Raw genomic sequence first — 22,859 nt, 5'->3', positions numbered from 1 at the left:
CAGTAGGGGGAGTTTCTTAAAGCAAAAACTCCAGGTAGGACCTTAGCTGCTGGATCATAGCCTGCCCACAGCAGGGTGTATTCCCTCAAACTATACTGGGAGGTGGTGGGAAGCTCTTCCCTACATTTATTCACCAGCAAAACATGGATTGTAAATAATGTCCCCCTGACTTTGCTAAGAATAACTTCTTGTTTAGAACACACCAAGAACATGGTGGGCATGCTTATGAGTGGAGGGCTTCAGCCTTCTTTCTCCCAGGGCAGCGGTGTGTTGGAGGTTTGGAGCAAAGGCATCACAGGACAGAGGCAAGCCTTGCACACATAGCTCTTGGACATAGTTCTCCTGTGGCTGTGGGCATCCAGCAGGGACTGTGAGCCACGTCCCTGCCTCTCACAAAGAGCTGACAACTTCTTCATGAAGTGACAGACACACAGAGATTACTGTGGTCCTTCTGGGCTTGTACTGCTTGGGGTAAATCCCCAGTCTTTAGCTTTGCAGACAACAAACCCTAGCATATTATGTAGCCAGTATCTAAACAACAAGCAGTTCTGGACATTGCTCTGCTTAGAAGGATTTTACCATGTTCTGTGCTTATAGTTTTGACTTTCTTTGTCATATCTATTCAGGCTTAGGTTGTAAACTTTTTCAAGGTAAAGTATCCATTAGTTTGCTACACTTTACAGCTGTATAGGCTAGCAGCACTGTGTGGTCATACTTCTGGGCTTTATACTTGGAAACATTATTTTCTGTAGAAATTAGTCTTAGATGGTCATTTTATCTCTGCTCCCCCTGTGGACATCACTTCCAGACTTATACTGCCCTTTTCAGATTTCAGCCAACTTTTGGATTATTTTTTGAATTTCTATTTCAGTAGATTTCTAAGTGTACCCAGTTCTCCAGTTGTAACAGCCTTTATGCTGGGGAATTCACAACCATACTCTCCGTCTCTGTTAAAAACACTGCATTGTCTCAGTCTTTAATGTCACACAACTGTCTCAAATGCTTTTTTATTCTTTTGAAATCTTTCAAGGATTTCACTGGGAAATGTTTGACAGACATCTTGTACATTTATCTCCACAGGATGAAACAATTAACTAAGCCTAAACACCTAAGTATAGAACAGCAGTAAAAGGAAGTGCAAACTAATGGCTTAATACTCAGAGCTCCACGTACCTTTCCTAATTAGCCTGTTTGTCATGAAAAATGTCTATTTTTTGTCATGAAAACAAAACATTCTGTTAGTCATAAATGTTCCTTAAAGAAGCAGTAAAAATACTGGACCAACAGAGGATGTATGGAGTGCTTTGACAGAGTAACTTGTGTGCAGCACTAGATCATTAAGTTCAGCAAAATAGTTTGCTAAAGGTTTGCCATAATCCATAGCCTGGAGTGAGGTCACCAACTAAACTGACTTTATGACAAGAAAAGACCCTAGACTGATGAGAAAGGGTCCTCTGATAGAGGTCATTATTCCTTTGTCTAAACAGATCTTTAAGGACTGTGAAAGAAAATAACATGTTAGCATGACTTGCTTGGACATAGACTATGTGGCCATCAGCACTGTGAAACATTTTGTGGGTTATAAAATGATTAACTGACCATTCAAATTCTAGAAATGTTGCATTTGTAGCAGCAATCAGTTCCTCAGAGAGGAGGCAACAGAGTGTGAAACCTGAATTCAAGCAACAGAGAGGCTGAGAGAATAATTAAAGGCAGAAATAACTTGGAGCTTCCAGAAATTATACTCAAGGTTTGCAATATAGCAATAATATCTGTATTTATGTAGACATGTGGGCATGAACGTGTGTGTAATGACAATGGCACAGTTTCCAAACAGAAAGATGATTGCCAAATATTGTTCTCCAGCTATCAAAATTTTCCAGAGTGAACTGTATTTAAATATTCTCTAAGGACTTCTGGTCATAAATATTTCTAAAAAGTATGCACTTAACTCATGCCAATCAATATCATAAAGCAACCCTACAGGTAAATTAGCAAAGTCAAGAACTCATACTTATTGACTAAACCCTGATATGACTTGTACCTAAGGCTCCAAGTCTTCAGCTTATATGGTAATAGTATTTCTGTTTTCAAAAGTTGTGCATCCTGATCTTACATTTTTATAGAGAGGATTAAATACCTTATAGCACATTTGCCTATTGAGAAAACTCATTTGCCTTGAGGAAAAAGGCATCCTCTTATGAATTTCCTTTTACTTTACAGGATACTGCATTTCTGAGAACCAGGATCTCTCCCAGACATTTCAAAGGACTACATAGAGGACCTACTTTATTCTCAAGGGACCCAAGTTACTGTGTTTGGACTTTTAAGTCAGTCCTAGTATCCGGATGTGGACTTCAGGTAGAATGAGCAATGCAAAGAACTTGTTTGGACTTGGTGTCTCCTTGTATTTTTGGGGACTGATGGACCTTACTACAACTGTGCTGTCAGGAAGTGCGAGGCCCCTCACTGAAGGGCAAGAAGACAACCTGTCAGACAAGCTGCACCAGCGTATGAAGAGGAGCTGGGTGTGGAACCAGTTTTTTGTTCTGGAGGAATACACAGGAACTGACCCTCTCTACGTTGGGAAGGTAAGATCCACAGTGGGAAGATGTCTGTAAGAGTGTATCCATCTGAGTATTTGCAGATTGTGGTGAAACACAGGATGTTTCCTCAAGAGCCTTTGCCTTCTTTCATCCGCATTAATTTCACTTCTGCTCCCAAGAGCTTTTCCCCCATGTCACCTCTGTTTGGGAAGAATTTCTGTTTCAAGGGGCTGTCAATATATTGCCTATTTCAAAGAGATCTGTTGCATCAATCATCATCTGCAATTTGAGGTAGTGTTAGAAAATCTGCAGGAATTTTTCCAGGGACTCCTACAATGTCAAGGCAAAGCAAGGTTATATTGACATATAAGGATTAGGAAAGAAAGGAAGAGTTTGTGATCATGCTTCTGTCCATGATCAAGTCAGCTAGAAACTGCAATTCAAAATCAAATTAAGTAGCCAGTTTCCCTTGAAAACTGACATTTTAGTTTTTGTTTTCAGTAAATCTTCAGGGTCAGAGTATATTCTGGTTTACCACATCTTGACTGCTGGTTAATTTTGTGGACTACAGAGAAATTTCTCCACATCTAGAAGGGTAGATGGGCACCTCATTAAATCCAACTATGAAGGGCCCTATTTTTAGATCCCTTATGCCCCAAGAACCTACCCATCAGTACAAATATGTGTAAAATATATTCCTGAGCCCATCCTGTACATATACTTGGTAATATTTTGCATTTACTTTTCTGTGTCTCTCTGAGGAAGAAGATGATGGAAATTAGACAAGTGAAGTCTGCTGTCACAATCTGTCTCACTATAACCATCCTCCTTTTTGGTTTTTAAAGACCTGAATCACTGACCTTGTATTAACCCTGTTATTCAAGGTGTTATTATGGTCAGCATCAAGTTTGCTTCTATCCTACACCACGGTGACAAATCTGGACAATAATGCAGAGAGAGTTATTGTGCTTAAGTATTTGAACAACACAATCAAGATTTACATGCCTAGAATATCAGATACAGCTATGACAAGTGGAGAATACACATAGGTATATATGAAAAATAACTTAGAAAGTATGTCGGAAAATAATTCCTTCACATTTCATTGTTTATATTTTATGAGATATAGGCTCCAGTTTTCCTTCCAATCTATCCATCTGCAGAAAAAAAAAAATTACATATCCAGAAGCCCAGTTTGGACTCATATTTATCATTCTACAGCTCCATAGAGCTAAACTGTGCTCTCAGTCACACCAATATAAATCAAAATGGATCTGCAGACTTCAGAAGACCTCCTCCTGATTTATCCCTGCATGACTGACAGCAAGATGTGCTTGCCTTCCTCCCACAGCAATGGCATTACTAGTGATTGCCTCCAGATGAGACCTCATTAGTCTTCATTCATCTGTGCACCTAGCTTTTCAGGTCTTGAGATCTCTATTGAATAAAGAAATTAATATTTGTTTTCAGGCAATTCCCAGCTTCAGAACAAGGGCCAGACTTATTATTCCACATTCTCAGTTACATCTGAAATGACTTCAGGCTTCCGCTTGTGAGCCGAATCCTAGGTAAAATACGCATGGGGAGAAACCAGCTCATCTTTTAGACCTGCTGTTGTCATTAGGAGCACACACATTTGGCACAGTCAGCCACACTCCTGAGCTTGCCACTGCTCAGCTTTGCCCAAGGGAAGGACACGAGGACACCAAGACGGCTCCTCATGGCCTGCACCCTCCGCTCTGAAGCCCAAGCTGCCATCAGGGAGCTTCTCCAAGGCTGCCGGGGCGCTGGCTGTGCTCACACCGGGGTGCACAAGGGCTAATTAGCACCCACGGTTAACGGGGCCAATTAGTCCCCCGCACTGCTGAGCTGACACGGCTGGATCCCTTGCAAGGCCTCCTAACTCGGCAGAGCTCCATGTCGTCCCGGCACCAGGGAACTCTGCGGCCAGGAGGGGCCTCTGGGGCTCACACATTCCATGGTGTGCCACCCCCGGTGGGGTGGGGAGCAGCCAGCAGAACAGTGGGATGGCGGCTCTGGTGCTCTGTGAGGCAGAGGCTTCCCCTCGCCTCGCCCAGCCTGGGGCACAGGCACTCTGGAGAGGCAGCAGCCTCCCTCAGTTCATCGCCCGCCTGCATTTGCGCTGCCTGAGTCTCAGGGATCCTTAGGAAAGGAGTCAGCAGGGAATGGACTGTGGGGTGAATTAATTGTTCTGGCAGACCAGAAATTTTTCAGCCCGAGTCACCTCAGGCTGGCTCAAAAATAGCTCTGTAAGGCTTGCACAGAGTGGGGTAGAGGTGCAACAGGGCTTTCAGTCTGCTGCTGGCTGCTCACACCAGCCCTCCAAAACAGCCCTGGGTCCCATACCAGGCCAGGTATAACTGATATCACTCACAGCATCCTGAAACATCCTCATAGCCAGGTCTTGCTTTTATCCATCTGCTCTCTCCAAGCCCCTGTCAGAAGGAGAAAGAATGCACAGCACAGAGCCAGCTGTGCAGCTGGTTCTGGCTGGTTCTGTATGACTGGAGCAACCAAAAAAGCACATTGGCTTGAACTACAGGTCCAGGCTTGCCTAATTTGATTTTCAAGGCTGCTATGATTCTGTGAACTTCCTGAGACAACTGTTAAGGCAAGGTGCAAAATATGTTTTGGACAGAGAAATGAAAGAAACTTCCTGATGTGGAGTCAGTACAATTTTCCTTTTCTCCAGTGCTCATGATAGTGATTTAAAGTACTTCAGCTTCAGAGGGTTCCTGGTCCTGTCACAGATAAATACAAGGCTTCGGTTTTCCTAGAGGTGGCCATTATTGGCTAATAGGATGAACCAGGGAAACCAAAGCCCCTTCATTTGCTACAGCAGGTATTTTCCACATTCAATGAGCAGCCTACACTGTGTCAGTAATTGAACTGGGAACACACTTCACCATTTTGCCACGTTGGAGGCTCCCTAACCCTGTTTCAAAGAAGCACTTGAATCACAGCAGCTGAATAAATGAATAAAATGCAACCTCTCTGCAGACTATCAATGTACATCAACCACACTCACTCCTGCATCCTTACAAAAATCCCCTGCAGGTGCTACCTCCCTGGAAGCAGAGAAGGGAGAAGCACATCAAGGATGGAGTCATAGACTCACAGACTGCTTAGCAGAGCTGTGTGGGTTCTCCCCTGAGCTGCTCACTGCAATGCTACTCTCTTCCACATGCCCTTTGCCAGGAAATGTGTCATTCCAATGCAGATGTAACATCCTTAATTTTTTGTACAGTTCTCATCAAAAGGAGCAACGCGGGTTGACACAGTTAAAAACTTCTCAGGAGTTATCAGCTTTATTCCTCCAATAACCCATTCCTTAATATGAAGGAGAAAGTAAAAATTAATTCCTCCTACTCTGTATCAACCACACGGCAGCACAATTTATTGCACCACCCATAAAACAGAGCCAACTTAAAACTAGATCACCTTTCCAACACAGTGACTTTTACACTCCAAACTACAGCATTCTGATATTAGGTTTGGTGTGAACTTCAGTCCCTTCAGACACCAAATTCTTTCAGATTTATTGCAGTCTGGCAGTGTTATGTCTTTTTGTCTTTTACACTCTTTTTTGCTTTGTCTTGAAAGAGTGGGTTATACAAGAAGCTGCAAAAGCTCTGCTAGCATTTGTTACTGCCTAGCCTTGGTTGAGACCCAATGTTTCTAACAAATCACGGCTAGACAGAGATCCTCTTGTACTCCCAAATTCTTAACAGCATGCCATGTTCATTCCTTGTTTGCTCCCTTCACAACTGCATTTATTCCAAACAGGGCTTTGGGCAGAAAGTGTAATTTAACCCATAAGTTTGATTCATTATTTGCTTCTAAGTATTCAGAAAATTCCTGAATACCTACTGCTCTTTAAAAAAATATTTTTTTTTCTTTCTCTTTTCCTTCTTATTTTTCTCCTTCTTAATTTTCTTTTCCTGTTCCCGTTCCCTTTTCTTTTCCTGTTTTCTTTTTTCCTTGTTTTTAATTTTTTTTTTCATTTTTCTCTTTCTTTTCTGTTTCATTTTTGCCTTTTGACTTTGCATTTGACTTTGCCTTCCTCTTTCTCTTTTCTTTTTTTCCTTTCCTTATTTAATGAGGACTTGTTGGTGTTCCAAAACACATTTTCTTCCATCAAGCCCAGCTCTAATTCCCCAATCAGGTCTAACATCTGTATCTGTCTCAGCAGCTGTATTCTTTCACTGGAGCACTAATGCACTAAAGCAAATGCCCAAGATGTAGCTTAGTGGTTCTGAATCAATTTGAAAAGCTATAATAGTGTCCTCCTTCTGGAAGTATCCTGTTTACTAGCTCCTGCAGTGATAATCTCTGAGTAATGGGTGTTTAGGGTAAATAATGACAACCACTGTCTTTTTTTAAACTAATCACAAGATGGTGTTTCCTGAAGATATACCAGTTTGCAGTCCTGGTGCCTGCATGTGAATTAATACACATGGCAGCCATCTAAATTTAACTGTTTACCACTGCCAAATTTTTCTGGGCTTGTTCTTCCACCATTCAGTTAATGCATCGCCTGAAAGCTGCCAGATTTTCTCCAAAACACCGATGTTTCTCAGATGCAGTAGCCACTGCAGGGATGGAGGCAGAGGAGGAGGAAGTGAAATACCAGTGGCCTGACACAGCCATTGTCTCAACCTGGACCTTCAGCTCCTGCAGCCACATTTCAGCACTGCTGCCCTTAACATTCACTGTCCCAGAAGCTGCTTGGAGCCCATGGGCCACCTCCATACAGACCTGTCTGCGGGCTGGGATATGCCATGGAAAACCATGGGATCCCACCTCAGCTGAAAGCACTCTTGCCCTAAAATCAGGAGAGGGTCCAAGTTTTGCATGGATCACCTGACCAAACTAAGAGGCAAATAGGGGAGACACCCTTTGGAGAATGAGTGTCTCCCGACCAGACCCTTTACTGGGGGAAAAGGTCTTTCCACTCCCCAGCCAACAGGATCAGCATCATGTGCCCTAAAACAGCTGAGGACCTGCTTCAGTGGCACTAGAAATGCTTAGGTCAGATAAGTCATTTTGCCCACATTCCTATTGAACTTTCTCCTATGTAATAAGTTATTGTATATGATCCTTATGTTTTAAACAGCTCAGAGATGAGATTTCTTCTTTCTTTCTTGACAGAATAGTCTATAATCAACTGTACAAAGTTTGACTTCTGCTTTTTGACACAAATTATGCATTTCTGTTCGGATTATTTCTTCAAATACGGTGTTCATATATTCAGTTTATTATTCTAAGATTTTTCTCTCCAGTTGAAATATTTACCTATGTTTGGCCCCATCCTCCAAGATTACTCCCATCTGTCCTTTAAGCTCATTAAAGCATTAAATGCACACCTAATTCCGACCAAATTTCTGAGATAATTTGCCCATATATGTATTTTAAAATGTGTTTAATTTAATCCAGCCCACTTTCACTGCTTTTTAAAAATTATTATTTATCCTTTATTCATCACCCACAATGATAATCACACTGGAAAACAGTATTCACATCTGAACCATTTTGATTTTTGTACCTCAAGTCTATTGCCTTCCTGTCTTTTGGTACTGAATGATTACTGCCACTGGGCATTGATCTTTATGCTCTGTTCCTCAAAGGCATGGAAGTATGAGCACACCATTGTGGATTTTCATAGTGTGAGTGAAATTAACCAATTTGATTGCTTTTGACAGTCATTCCAGTATTTCATGGGAACCAGGTGTTTAACAGAATGTAGTCCCCAGAATTATTTGTTTCCCTGTTTTAGATTATAATTAGTACTACGTTTACTCTTGCTCTTTTCTGTTGCACTCACAGTTATCTGTGGCTGCTCAGAACTAATTAGCAGTCATGCAATAAATCCGTTTGCAGATTTCCTAGATAATCTGGGATGGTTCTCATTTCTATAGCCTGCCATGGGCACAAGCAACTGTTTTTTGCTGCTTAGCTCACTGTTTGACAATATTCCTTCCTGAAGATGTAATGATCCAGACTAATTTTATTACTAAAATTTAATGGAAAAAGATTAAAATATTTCTGAATCATAACACTTACTGGGCAGCTCTCCCATTCTGCTTTCCCCTTGACCCCAAACAGATTTGCCTTATTTGCCCCAACATTATGCTACTCCTGTAGTATTTGACTCCTCTTAAGCCGTGTGAGGAATCACAGTCTGCAGCTTTGCTGTCCTCACTTTGTCCCAAATCTTCTCAGTGGCCATTGTAAGAAGGCAAAAGATAATTATTGTGTTGAGTGAAATTCCAAAAAGGCACAGAGCCTGTTCCTATTTGGGTGCCTCTGCCTTTTCTTTTGGCACAGATGTGGGTGCAGAAGCAGTAAGACAGGAGAGGGTTTTTAATTGCAGGTACGTGATACCGCCTTTACTATTTGCCTCTTTCAGCAAAGCGAGTTCATTAGAACCAGCTTGTGAGTCCCAACAGTGAGACCAGAACGCTGGGGATGATCACGTGCTCAGTGTTTCTCAGCAGCTGCTTACCCAGCCCATGGTCTAATTGAATCCTGTTCCTTTCCACAGCTCCACTCTGACATGGACAGGGGAGATGGCTCCATCAAGTACATCCTCTCAGGAGAGGGAGCTGGCATTGTGTTCACAATAGATGACACGACAGGGGACATTCATGCCATTCAGCGGCTGGACCGGGAAGAAAGATCACAGTACACCCTCAGAGCACAGGCTCTGGACAGGAGAACGGGCCGGCCCATGGAACCAGAGTCAGAGTTTATCATCAAAATTCAAGACATCAATGACAATGAACCCAAGTTCCTGGATGGACCTTACGTAGCCTCTGTTCCAGAAATGTCACCTGTGGGTAAGACAGATTTTGTGGAGTCTCTTTCCCCTATGAGCAAATTGGAGATGGTCACCAAAACACAAATTCCCTGACTCCTTGATCTCAGCTTCTGCCCCTTGTGCAGGAGCTGCAGGACAGAGGAGTTTATCCTGGGGTTCCTGCTTGCTGTAGAAAAGAGACAACAGTCTTTACAACAGCATCAGCTCCTCTGAAAGAAAACGTGTCAAGGGAAGCCTGAGAGATGAAAAAGGTGTGATTCAAACATGCCATGTTTAGACAATTTGTATTACATAGTGCCCCCTCTCCTTTGACATCAGATGGTAGAAATAATAAAATCCATTGGACAGCCATTACCATCCTGAAAATAACACAGTCCTAGCAACCTAATCAATTTCATACTGAGAGCTCAGCTACTGTCCAGGAGCCCTTGAAAACAGGGAGACATAAAACAATCATTGGCTCCTTCTAATTCATGTAAGCCTGCACTAAAAGTTCAGTGAATCCTGAGATTCTGTTACTATTTGCCCTCCACTTTTACAGAATGGGATCATGTTGAAGACACTTCTGTTATTGCAACGCAGAAGACAAAGAGCAGCCTTCCTATTTTCCTATCCTGACACAAGTCAGGAGAAATCATTTCCATATAAGAATTCAAATAATCACATAAAATATTGTTTTTCTGGACTTTTTTTTTCTTTTTGCATTGTCTTTGTTTGCTTACTGCTTTTTGGCTCTGTGACATCGCTGCAGAGATAATAATACCATATAAATTTCAAGTCCTGAAGATACAGATATGCTTCAACTTCTCATTCTTCAATATTATGTTGACATAAAGCTAGAGAGAGGCATCAAATACAGAAGTTCCAGTCAGTAATAATATTTTTAATGGTAATGGCTAGCTTGAATTCAGATTTATCTTCAAGCACTTATCTAGTAACATCAGATTTGTTTGTAACACAAAACATTATGTAGAAGGCTAGATACATTCATAAAGGCATTGTCTGACATTTTAAGGAGTCAAAACCCACACATATTTCAGTTGTGCCTCACCTTCTCCTTGTTCTTGATAAATTACATCACCTGCAAGCCATTACTAGCTTCAGAGGAAGCAGACCTTGAAAACCAATTGAAAAAAGAAATATATACGCCTCTGTGTGGGTTGCAAAGGCACTTCAGCAGTGTATAATCTTTAGGCCATACAATGTAAACTGCAGTCCCACAGAGAGATTATCTCAGAGATACATCCCTTCATGCTCACTGTTTGTGTACAATTTCCATCCCTCAGTTAACTTACAGCATCTATGGGCCGGTTAAAACAGTTCATGATTTATGTCAGCAGAGCTATGGAACTTCTTTGAGCTGCCTCCTAAAAATATTCAAAATCAAGACAAGGGGAAAAGAAGCAAGCAGTATATAATTACCATCTCTCTGTCAACCATAACAAAGTATTGTTAGCTCAGCAATTCTGTAATTGTGGTCCATAGCGTACTTGCTCTTTTATATCTTCTTATAGAAGCATGATGAATTAATACCTATTAATTCCTTTAGTGCTAATGAGCTACAAGTATGAACAATAAGTACAAGCACTACGAGCATCAAGTGAAAAAGTTCCGTGTGGGAAAGCTCTTGTTAGGCATTTCAATTTACTTTGAATTGTGTACTTTTCCTGCCAGTCCTTTATCCCACAAAGTCTTACCTTGATGGTTTTTTTGTCAGGCACCTCTGTTATCCAGGTGACAGCGACAGATGCTGATGACCCAACCTATGGGAACAGCGCGAGAGTCGTATACAGTATTCTCCAAGGACAACCATATTTCTCTGTGGACTCTCGGACAGGTATGTTATTTCATCAGGGAATGAGTCAGTGTGGAAACCAAAAGAAAAAGTTGCAAGCAGAAAAAAAAGGGCAGTGCATCATAGCTGTGGTCAGAAAAATGTGGCTTTGTGGCTTGGAGCCAAGACAGAGCAGCACTATGTGAGGGGTAAAGTAATGCGGTGGCAGTGAGCTCCAGAAGAAGAATGTGCTTTTTCCAGTGATATATTCCCCTGAATGACCATATTCTGCAACTCAGGACCTAGATGGGTTTGGTGCTGTAAATACTCTTGTTGGTTTCTATCATTGAAAAATGTCTTAAACAGATCTAGTTGATAACAAGGCTTAGGGGGAAAAAAAATCTATGAACAAGCCAGGACTGGAAAGTGCAAGCTAAAGGATGCAGTTATCTAGAGTAGTTTTACCTAAGGGTATTCTTGTTAATAACCTTACATTCATCTATAGGACATCCTCTCTGTTTCGCTTGCTTTCTCTCTCTCTTTTCGCTATACATCCAAGGTTTATATTCAAAAGTGGAATCTGACAGATTTTGACAGTTTCTAAAGGGTATCTGTAGTGCTAAGGTCAGAAACTCATGAGACGATAGTCACTGCAGAGCCCTAGGGGACAACATAGGAAAAAAACTGAATAAACTTCTTCCAAAGTTAGCAGTTTACGGTGTAGGTGCTCTGGCCAAAGACAAACTTATATGTGGCATGCTATTTTCTCAGTTTTGTTTATATTTATAATATTAAAAAGTTACTAATGCTCCTTTGTAATCAGGTGTCAACGACAAACAAATGAAGATGTAATCATAAATTTGTTGAGAACCAAATTATTTCTAAGAAAACAAAGTATCAATATTCAGGGTCAGATCCAGAACAGATTTAACCACTAGAATGCAGCTTATACAGAAGATAGGCCCTTAAGTTCAAAAGCATGTACTTTATCAGTATTTAACCCAGAAAAGGTATTTTTCTCCTCTGATTAACTTCCCAGTCACCTAGACCTGCATCTCTAGACAGGCTCAGAAATGCCTCAGCCTTTAGCTGCCTCAGTCAGCAACTGGACTCCCATTTAGGGTAAGCACTGCTGTGAGCCATAAACCATTTCCCTATGACAAACACAGGACTGTAATCAACTTCCCCTGTGCAAACTCACCTGTGGGATTTGGTAGCTCACAAAATGCAATTGCAGCTCTGACGTTTTTCTAAAATAGAGCTAGAGCATAAGTGACCAACAGCTCCTTTGCATTGATAGATAGTAATTAAAACACCCAGTAGTGGACAACTCATTTCAGTACAGTCCTCCTCTAGTAGCATTTGAAGTCCCTACCATTTACCTCCCTACACAGACTCTTGGTTCCAGAGGTGTGCTCCTATTCCTATTCTGTCACTGTCCTCACAGGTGCTGAACAAGTGTCTATGTGAAAGCACAACTTCAAAGGAAAGTTGAGAGCCTCCGCCTCCCTTTTTCCAGAACACTTTTACAGCCTAATCACAATCATATTCCCCTAGAAGATAAAGGAACTCTCCCACTTCCTAAGAAACCATCTGCCTCTTATAGAAAAAAAGGACCTTTGCTCTTTTCTGTTTCCTTAAGAGCACAAACCTCACTCACTTTAGTGAAAGAAATGGTTCCAGTACATTTCTTTGGCAGATCTGAGGATCTTAACCTTTCCCATAGCCTTTCCTATAGCCCTAAGGATGGGTTTGTTTTATGTTCACCACCATCCTTAGCATTTCTTTGCTGACTGACTGTGTGCAGCAGCATCAGATGCTCCCTGCTCTGCACTGCTGCATCTCTGGGTACCTGATCTGGTTCTGAGTCCTGGTGTCCTCTAGGGACCGGAGGCCCCAAAAATAGGCATGGCAGAGCCTGGAGTTTAGGCACTGATGTCTTTTTTTAGGTCAAGCCAAGAGTGGTAATTCCCTACAAAGTGTTCATATATGGAGAAAATACTTCCCAAAATGCTACGTATTTTCATATCTTATTTATATATCCATGGGAACTGGGGAACTACAGCACTTCACAGGAGGCATTCAGCTTTGCAGGATGGGACTCTGAAGGGCTCCACGCTGGAAGATTAAAGCAGCGCACTGCGAGCTGTTCCTAATGGTCACTATTTCTTCCCTTCACACACAGCGATAATTGCCAACACAATATCTTTTTACTGCTTTTTTATTAAACCCATACATTGCCTTTCTGCTAAAAATAAAGGCTAAATGCAGATCAGTCAAGTTAATAGTGTCCTGATGTGCAAGTGCTGCCTGTTGAACCGTGCGACTGGGATGGTGCCTGCCCCCGCCCTAAGGACATCCCAAACGTGTCGCTAGCGAGGGATTGTCCCATGGCAGCGCATCCCCGGGCTGCACTGGCGGCTGCTCGAGGGAGCACCCGGGGGTGCTGTGGGGCTGGCTGGGGCTGGCAGGGCTGCAGGAGGACAGCGGGGACACGGAGCTGTCCCGGGCACAGCGGCACGCCCGGAGCGCCCGGCAGTCCCGCGGCGCTGCCCGGGCCGGCGCTCGCAGCCTCCATAAGAGAAGTGCTGCTGCCACCTGATGTCCTCTCGCAGAAGTGTTACCCCGAAGGGAAGGGACGCCCTGCGGTCTGGGGAGCACGGTGGCCCCTCCGGAGCGGGGGCAGCGGTGTCTCCCCGCATTCTGCACTCACAGCCCCAGCCTGGGTCCCGGAGCAAAGCCCCCCGGGCTCCTGCCAGGTGGTCTCTGGGACTGCGTGCTCTAGAAAACTTGTCTTGATGGATGTTTTAGCAAAGCACAACACTTCCAGTGATGTGCAGAGTTTGTCATCCTCAGCAGGGCCTTTAATTCGACCTAGCACACTGTTCCCAAAAAGCTTTTCCTTGGAAGGCAACATTTTAATTTTGAACGTGCAGCCTGTCCCAGAGCTGATGCATTTTAACCGGCTTCTTTAAAATTCACACCTTCTGTTAACCTAGATTCCACTTGGGTGGGTTTTACTCTGCCAGGAAAGGTGGGACTCAGTGCAGAGCCTGGAGTCACTCTTGACACAGAGAATAGGATGCAGGAGCAAGAGCCCTCTACCCTCTCTGTGTATTCTCTAACAGCCATTTTCTTTTGTTCCCCAAATGCCTTTCCACCCTCAATCTCAGGCTTAATTAGAACAGCTCTAATGAACATGGACCGAGAAGCAAAAGAATATTACGAAGTGATTATCCAGGCCAAGGATATGGGTGGACAGCTGGGAGGATTAGCTGGAACAACCACAGTCAACATCTCTCTCTCTGATGTCAATGACAATCCACCCAGATTTCCACAGAGTGAGTACCCTTGGGGCCACGACAGGCAAAAAGGGGTGGCTGAGTTTTGTGTTTGCTCTCATGACAGCCATTTTCAAACTCAGGATAGTGACAACTAGAGATGGGCAGAATTTCAGATTTGATATGGAACTCTCCTTAAAAAAAATGTCAAAAGGAGTTATTCAACACCTTGCCTTGCAGAAAAAGTTTCTGACCTCCAAAATTATCAAAAGCAACACTTTTTTTTTTTAAGGATGGGAAATTAATTTACAGAAAAAGGCAGGAAGGAGAACTTTTGTTTTTAGACTGCTCATGGCCATTGCCTTTGGCTACTAATTGCTACTCTGATTGCCTTTTCATCTTATCTCCAGAGGATGTCTCTCAAATCAGGGACATGTGGTGGTGCTGGAAGTTGAAAGATAATTCATTCAACACTCCAGCCAGGCCACAGCAGGGGAGCATCTGGGAGCTGTGCTGCCAGTGTGGAGTGGGTTGTCACACAGGCTGTTCTCCAGGAAAGGTTCATCTAAACCTTGGCAATATACAGTTAAACCCTAAGATATGTAACAGCCATACTTAATGGATGCAAAAATAGGCAGCTCCACTCTTACCAGAAACACAACTTTGTATTTACAAAAGTGAACTTCAAAACAAGATTTGCAATATTTTGCTCTTTGTTAATAAGATTTTTTATCACATTCATTTACATAATTCTATATTGCCATTAAAATTTTGAAAGAAGCTTTTCAGTTTTGATTGGACTAAATCTTCCAAGGGATGTAATTTGGGATTTTTAAAGAAAATGGATTCTTTTAGTGGTGTAAATCAATGTCAGGCCATTTTGGTTTTGACGTTTTTCTCATTTAGCTGAGTAATGCAAACTCCCGCAGTTCTTTTTGATGGTATTCTTCTTCTCCATCTGTTACTGCATGTTGCACTGGTAAATCAAAGTATTCCACTAGGATCAGCAAGAACTCTCAACTTCCACTTTTCTTCTGCTAGAGCAACTTCTTGAGCACGCCATTGCCAGCTGTGTTTTCAAAGTGGCATGAATTATAACTGATATCAAACTCTTGATTAAGAAAAATTACAATTCATCAAACCCCGTCCTTGGTGTTATTCTGCCTTCTAAAGCTTAGAATAGCCTTCTAAAGTTGATGCAGTCAACAGAGGGGGTGCAGCAAGGAAGGTTTGAAAGTAAAGCATGATGCCAGAGAAGTATTTTAGGTACAGCATTTATATTTTCAAAATACACTTTTAAAATAGCAGGTTGTTCTTTCCCCACTCTTGCTGTTAAGCAAAATAGCAATGCAACAAATGTGGTCAAGACAGTATTTGTAGGGAGAGGCAATACATTTTAATAGAATAACTGGTAAATTCCTTCCTCAGGGCTGAAAAGAATTTTGAAGGGACTTGAGAAAGGATTTGTGTTGCTCAAAACTTGTTTATTCCTGCTGTACAAACTGTTCAAATAAAAGGATACCTGTCCTATTAAATCTGTTACATATCCTGCTTTATATCATGGCTGCAACAGCACTGGTGCTAATTGCCCTATTTTTCTAGTTGAAGTTCCTATCTTCAGATGTATTGCTGTTTTTAAAAAAACCCATTCAACAAACTTGTTGCTATAACAAACACCTAAATAAAACTTCCCCAGGAAATTTAGCTGGGCTGTGGCTTTTAAAGGAAATCACGTAGCAGTCACAACTTTGGCACAGGTGCTAAAGACTCTCTGCAGGCCATGCAGTGTTGTGGCCTCCCTGATCCACTGCATTGTTTTGCAGTTTTTTTGGTTCCTCCTCACAGCCTGTTTTTCCCCTCTCTCCCTGTGTGCTGCTTGTGCCAGAGCATTATCAGATGAGTGTGCTGGAGTCTGCTCCCATCAGCTCCACCGTGGGCCGCGTGGTTGCTAAAGACCTGGACGAAGGCATTAATGCAGAGATGAAATACAGCCTTGTGGATGGAGATGGACTGGATGTCTTTGATATTAACACTGATCCTAATTACCAAGTTGGCATCATCACTGTAAGAAAGGTAAAAAAGTTTCCTTTTTATAGTGATTTATATGGCTAACTCTCCGGGTTACATTTTATGTGTGGAATATTCCCTATGCCTGCAGTAACTTGGTTCCCATTATGTGACAGTAGCCCCTTTCTGGCTGTAAAACACAATTTCTTTAACATTTATTGCTAAAATATGAAAGCAGACTGCATTCCTAAGAACAAATTTTATAAAGTGGGAACATCATTAACATAAACATGTCTTTTCCCACCAAAGGAATGCTCTGACTCCTTATTTATCTATTTAAATATTCTCTGTAGCTTAATTATCCTACAATGCAAGAAATTAGATCAATATTTGCATTTGAACTGTACATATTTTTCACTGTGGTGTTCCACAAACAATAATAAAGCATGCCTTGGAATTATTTATAAACCAATAAAACCCAGGCAGTGTTTATTTTTTTTTTAATTGCTGCTTGAAGATCCATAAATGCTAATTAGTCTAGAGGAAGCTGTCTCTAAAATGGCAGCTGTGAAACTGCTGGTACTCTGTACCACAGGCTATGCAGGAAGGCATTGAGTATTTTGCTTAGGCTCCCCGCTATGGGATATTTATTCTACAATCGTACATAAATGTTAGAAGTTCAACTCTGTTTCTAGGTTATGAAATTGTAACCATATTTCTGCCTAAGCATCTCTAGTGTACTAATAAGGAAGTATAGTTTCCATTTAAATGGCCTGGGATTAAATTGTGCACTAAAATGGAACAATACAGGGGAGAGCTTTGACCTTGCAAGCCTCTAAGCCCTACAGCAAAGCATTTAAGCATGTATTTATGGTCACCTTTCCCCAGCTTTTTTTTTTTGTGCATATTAGTCCCTAAAGTTAAGCATATCTTCTGGAATGAAATAGATGCTGAATGCAAACTCCAATGTAATTTTCCACTCATTTATCAATGAAAGAAAATAGTTTCTTTTGAGCAAATGTGCCAATAAGCTTGACCTTTGTTATTATGAATACAGTTTTGCTACATTTTCTTGTATGTCCAGAGGAGTTATAAAATATATGGTATCAATCATACCAGATATATACTGGCATCAGGTGCATATTGCTCAATCCACCTACTGTACATAAACATTCGTAATATTTTATGTATGTCTCTAGCTTTATGTAATGCTGTGATTATCAATACTGGGATTGTTGTCCTTTGAATCCCTTCCAAAACAAATTCAGCTGGTGTCCATATAAAAAGATATCAAAATGGGAGGAGAGGGAAGAGAGAATTTCTAAACCAAGAATGAATTCTTTTTAAAAATAAGCGAAACTTCCCCTTTAATTTTTCTTGACAGATTTCCCAAGCAAAATAATTAGCACTTCTAACACAGGCATCAGAAAGCCAGAACTTACAGTTACTGGCAAGACTGCTGCTTGTGGTGTTGTGGCTACTTATCACAGCCTACTAATCCCACAAAATGTTGAGCACCTCCTGAAGATTTACAGTACCTTCCAGGCTGCCTGCCTGGGATACTGATGCTCACCCTACTTTCCTCTTCTCCCTGCCTTCCCTTCTGCACTGCCCATGGAAGGCAGGGTGCTGGGTAACCCAGCCAGCACAGCACACAGGAGAACCCTGTCCTGTCCTGCCTTCCTTCCCTGACATTGCCTGATCAACACTTTCTCACAGTGGGTCTTGCCAAATTCCCCCCTGCATGGTGCCCCCTCTCAGTGCCTGTGTCAGCAGGGCCAGAAGGACAAGGACAAGGAGAGCTTTCCATGGGCTGCCTCTCCTCTTGGCTGTGTTTTGCAGCATGCTAAGTTCACAGGAGAAGGTAGCTTGCCTGCCCTCTCCATGGGACCAGCATTGGGAAGAAGTTTGAATGCACCCATGGGAGAGAAGTCTGATGAGAGGGACAGTGTGCTGAGGCATTAGCACAGGAGAGAAATGGGAGGTAAAGTCATCTTTGACAATGAAGGCGAACAGGAACATCAAAAATGCAGTGGTCTAGCACACTTGTCTGATTTTTCTCATTTTTCTAACTTGATCTAGGTGATTATGTGTTTTAATAATGTAATTGGGTTTTACAGCTGTTAAGTCTGTGATTTAACTGCTTTTTTATATCTTAGCTTTTTAGTGTACACGCAGTGTTTCTCATGCAGTTTTCTTCACATGGGAAACAATTCAATTCTTTCTTAGTATATGTTTAGGCACCTTTGCATTGCACATTCCCAGCCAGATGGACAATAAGTGTAGCTTGGTCCTGTGAATATCTTACTGCTATTTTTACAGCTCATAAATATGCAACTGGTAGACAATAATGACTCTGCAGCCAGGGATATTACATTTGTAGACCTCACCAAACCCTAGCTGACAAGTGCTATGCCTGCAGTAGTTGCTGATGTACCAGGTGGAGCTAAAGGCAGCTAGAGCAGGTTTCAGATCACCTGCTTGTAGCTGCTGCCACAGACTGCACAGTTTGTACTGCCTCACTCACTGAGCAGCATCTCCAGCAATACTGGACCATCACGTCCCCAGCACAGAAACCTGTTCCCATTCCAGTCTTCATTCCTCACTCTTATGTACTAAATGCTGAGTGATCTTCAGTTTTATAATTTCAAGAATGCCAGTCTTTAGTCAGGCATTCCTATGCAGGACATCAGTACTGGTAATTTACTGTGAAAGCATGAGCTTTCATATGTCACTGTAACATGTCCACTTCTGAAGGAGGAAGCTGTTGGGGCAGCAGACAAGTACTGAAGGCTTGGTTGGATCCAGGAGGTGTTTTGAGGCCCATGCCTGAGCATGGAAATCTTCTGCTGATGCTGCTTAAACTAATACACACCTCATGGCTGCAGAACAGGGCCAGCTGCTCCATTGAGCAGGGCAGAAAAGAAATGGGTTATGACTGGCAAAGGATAAATTTACTGCCACAGTCATGATCTTTGTACCTTTGACTTCCAATGGCGTTGGCATCCTCCTTCTCTTTTATTTTGCTTCCCATCTCCATGTGTCAGTCTGGTGATTGGTCTTCAAATAGAAAGAGCTGAAAAGAAGAAGCAAAGGGATTGGATGGGAACAGCAGATATCTTACTGCAGTCGAAATGAACTGCTGCTGTGTGTGGCAATTCCACACATGAGGCTCAAATCCTTATGTCCATATAAAGCCGCTCTTTTTGAAAATTACTCATATAGCAAAGAGGGGTATGCCCCACTGGGTGACCCTGAGATTAGCCATTTCTTTCCTGGTACAAGATTTGTCTTGCTCAGAATCTGTGCAAGCTGAGGGAATTCACTGTGCTGGTTTTCAGCATCAGACCTGCTCAGATTATCCAAGTAAAGGGTTGTGACCATTTAACCACACTGCAATTGCTAGCAACTTCTGAATGCAATTTGAGAAGCATAACTGTATCCTCTGTGAACTGTACTTCATCTGGTGGCATTTTTTTATATTTTGGACTGACCCTTCCATACTGTTATTCTGGTTTGTTAAATCCTTACTGTAATCTCTTACCAAGACTGGTAAGTAGCACATTAAATATGGAAATTTTCATTCAGATCTAAGGTTTTGGAGATACCTTATTTTCTTCAGGGATCTGTGAAAAGAAGATGGAAGGGAGATGAAAATGTTATTTATTGAGAGGTTCAGCGTCAGCATTAGTTACTTCTATATCCATGTATACCAAATAAGTAGTTTTATCTAGATAGGAAATCAAATTCAGGTAACTACTAACAGAGTAAGCTGGCCCCCTTTATCCATTGTCTCAGAAAGGAAAGAAAAGGGAAGAGGGAAAAGGGAAAAAGAGACCATTCTCACTCCCTGCCTCAAATAATACTTGAGTTTTTAATATTTCACATTTCATATGAAGTGCAAAAGTCCCCAGAGGAAGATATCAGGGATATTTTATAATTAAACCACTTTGAAATTAATCTATTCTCTAGGCAGGGAGCAGATTCAAATCCTAGCACTCATTACACCTGGATGGTGAACCCATGTTTAGGATACTTACTGAAAGGAGGAGGTGAAAAAACCTCACTTCTAGGAAGGATGGATTATGGATAAAAACTGGAACAAGAACTTGAAAGGGAGGCTGACCATGTTCCCTGCTCCCACTGGAGCCCCTTACCAGCTTGGCAACCAGGGATCTTGGAGATAAGACTCTGGTGTCCTCAGGAGAAAAAAGAGGATGCTAACTGGGACCTCTACCTCCTGTGTGAGCATCCTTGTTCCTGCCACTGGGCCCATTTTTGAGGAACCAACTGCCTTACCTTATTTTCAGGTACTCCTATTACTGTCTGTTTCTTCATGTATTTTCCTCAGAGTGGCATGAAACAGGTTGTGTGAATCATGATGCAGTGGCAGGGTGGCTGTTTATATTTTCATTTTAGCAAGAAGAATGAAAGAGTATGTCTTTTGAAGTGATCTGCAAGTATTTCTCCCGGCCTTTTCAGCTCAACTATCAAATTAAGGACTGAAAACGCATACAGTGCCATTTCTAATACTACTGTCTTTCAAAGCTTTTTCTGCATCTGCAAATATTTATCTTTGTTGCCCTTGAAATTAAAAGTAATAATGATATGGCTTGGTGTGCCTGATGGTAGATTTAATTTTTTCTCCTCAGCCTTTAAGTTTTGAGAGCAAGAAAAGCTACACCTTGAAGGTAGAAGGTGCCAACCCTCACCTGGAAATGCGGTTCCTGAACCTGGGTCCCTTCCGTGACACCACCACTGTCCACATCAGTGTGGAGGACGTGGATGAGCCTCCTGTGTTCGAGCCCAGCATCTACTTTGTGGAAGTGCCCGAGGATGTGGAGATTGGGACCACCATACAGATCATTTCTGCCAAGGACCCAGACGTGACCAACAACTCCATCAGGTCTGTCCTCTCTTTGTGTGCTGCCCCACGAGCAGTCCTTAACACATCTGGTTGGTGGGGCAGTGGTGAGTAAGAGGGATTCTTTCTTTCCAGCCAGTAGTGGTCATCAGTGGGTTTGACAAACCAGACCTCACACACTGAGGACTCTGTCAAAGCGATGCAGGAGCTCTCCCTGTTCTGTGGTGTGGAAGACATCAGCATCAAGCCTTGCAATGAGCTGGTCAGGCATGTCCTGACATTAAAAACAAACCTCAGAATCTTCCCTGTGCTGGCACAAAACCTGACAGCGTTGCTGAAAACCCACTGCCATCCTGATGGCAAGGGGATCAACTTGCTTCTCTTTTTTCCCCATTCTCTTTCAAAGTTTGCACTTGTCAATAAGCTAAAACACACAACTACTTTTGGAGTAGAGTGAATGCATGCTAATAAATATACAAGAACTGTTAAATTATCTAGTGTCTGGTCAAAGATGCAGAGTTAGATATTCCCATAAGGCAGTAAGAAAGATAAAGGTGCATTTACAATCATGGGAGCTTCATAGGTGCAACTCAGCAAGGAGCCAAAGGAGCAGATTTGTGTGATCACAGCACTCTCTTCCATAGTGGCTGCCGGCCACTGCCAGCCCCATTTATCAGAGGAGAGTGCTCTTGTCCAAGGCCAGCCCACACAGAAATTTTCACTACCTACTAGTGCAGGCACTTTGATTGTCCCAGGAGGTTGGCTGCTCCTCTCATCTGAGAGTTTCAGGTGTTGAGCTGCTGTTTGACTACCCATGCATTGGCCTAGCTTCTGACATGCCTGTGTTCAGGAACAGTCCTGGGAAATACAGGAGGGAGTTGAAACATTGAGTACTAGGATTTTTTGAAAAAAAGTAAAATCTAAATGAGCAATCCTGTGGGCTTCAGCTAGAAGATCTGAGCAGACACAAAGCCTGTTCTTCTTAATGGTATAGTACTCTGTGTTGCTGGTCTAATTATTTTTTTTCATCTCTGCTACTTTAATATACCTATCTTTTCTGTCTACATTATAAGGTTATCATACTTCTCATGACATTGCCTCAAATTCCTCAGTAAAACTATTATACTGTCTGCATCACAATTTCATTACTCTAAACTTTTTTCCATTTGCATCCTATTTTGCTGATTGAATACTGTCTAGCATCATCTAAACCCTGCAATGCAAACAGCTCTCTGCTAATCTGCTTAAAATAGTATAAGAATAATTCTGAGGACTATCAGAGGGTAGAATTGATCATTGTTATTTTTAATGAGTTTTTTCTTAGTTGTTTCAGAGCTTTGCAGTGACTGAAGCTCTGCCCTTGATGAACAACACTCTATAAACCACAGAATCCATCAACAAAGATACGTTTTTTTAAAAAAAAAAAGTTGTAAATATGCACAGACTCTTTTGTAACTCTGTTCTTTGACAACTTCCTTCCTCTTTTCTCCCCCCCTTCCTCCTTTTCCACTGCCCTTTCTTCCCTCATTCCTCCCCTCCTTTTCCC

The 22,859-nt window shown here is 42.1% G+C and overlaps 1 protein-coding gene across 1 annotated transcript in view; it reads left to right on the top strand.

The window, feature by feature from the left end:
- CDH20 (cadherin 20) overlaps positions 1-22,859 on the top strand; it is a 118,412-nt gene that overhangs the window by 78,525 nt on the left and 17,028 nt on the right. Inside the window, exons 2-7 of the mRNA XM_058031460.1 lie at positions 2,224-2,591; positions 9,112-9,406; positions 11,105-11,224; positions 14,335-14,502; positions 16,328-16,515; positions 21,102-21,355. Of these exons, the coding sequence (XP_057887443.1) occupies positions 2,349-2,591; positions 9,112-9,406; positions 11,105-11,224; positions 14,335-14,502; positions 16,328-16,515; positions 21,102-21,355 (1,268 nt within the window). The 5' untranslated portion in view covers positions 2,224-2,348. The remainder of the gene's footprint in view (positions 1-2,223; positions 2,592-9,111; positions 9,407-11,104; positions 11,225-14,334; positions 14,503-16,327; positions 16,516-21,101; positions 21,356-22,859) is intronic.

Source organism: Melospiza georgiana, chromosome 1, assembly GCF_028018845.1.
Source record: "Melospiza georgiana isolate bMelGeo1 chromosome 1, bMelGeo1.pri, whole genome shotgun sequence".
In the NCBI taxonomy this organism is placed as follows: Eukaryota; Metazoa; Chordata; class Aves; order Passeriformes; family Passerellidae; genus Melospiza; species Melospiza georgiana.
This window is presented reverse-complemented; position numbering and strand designations above follow the sequence as displayed.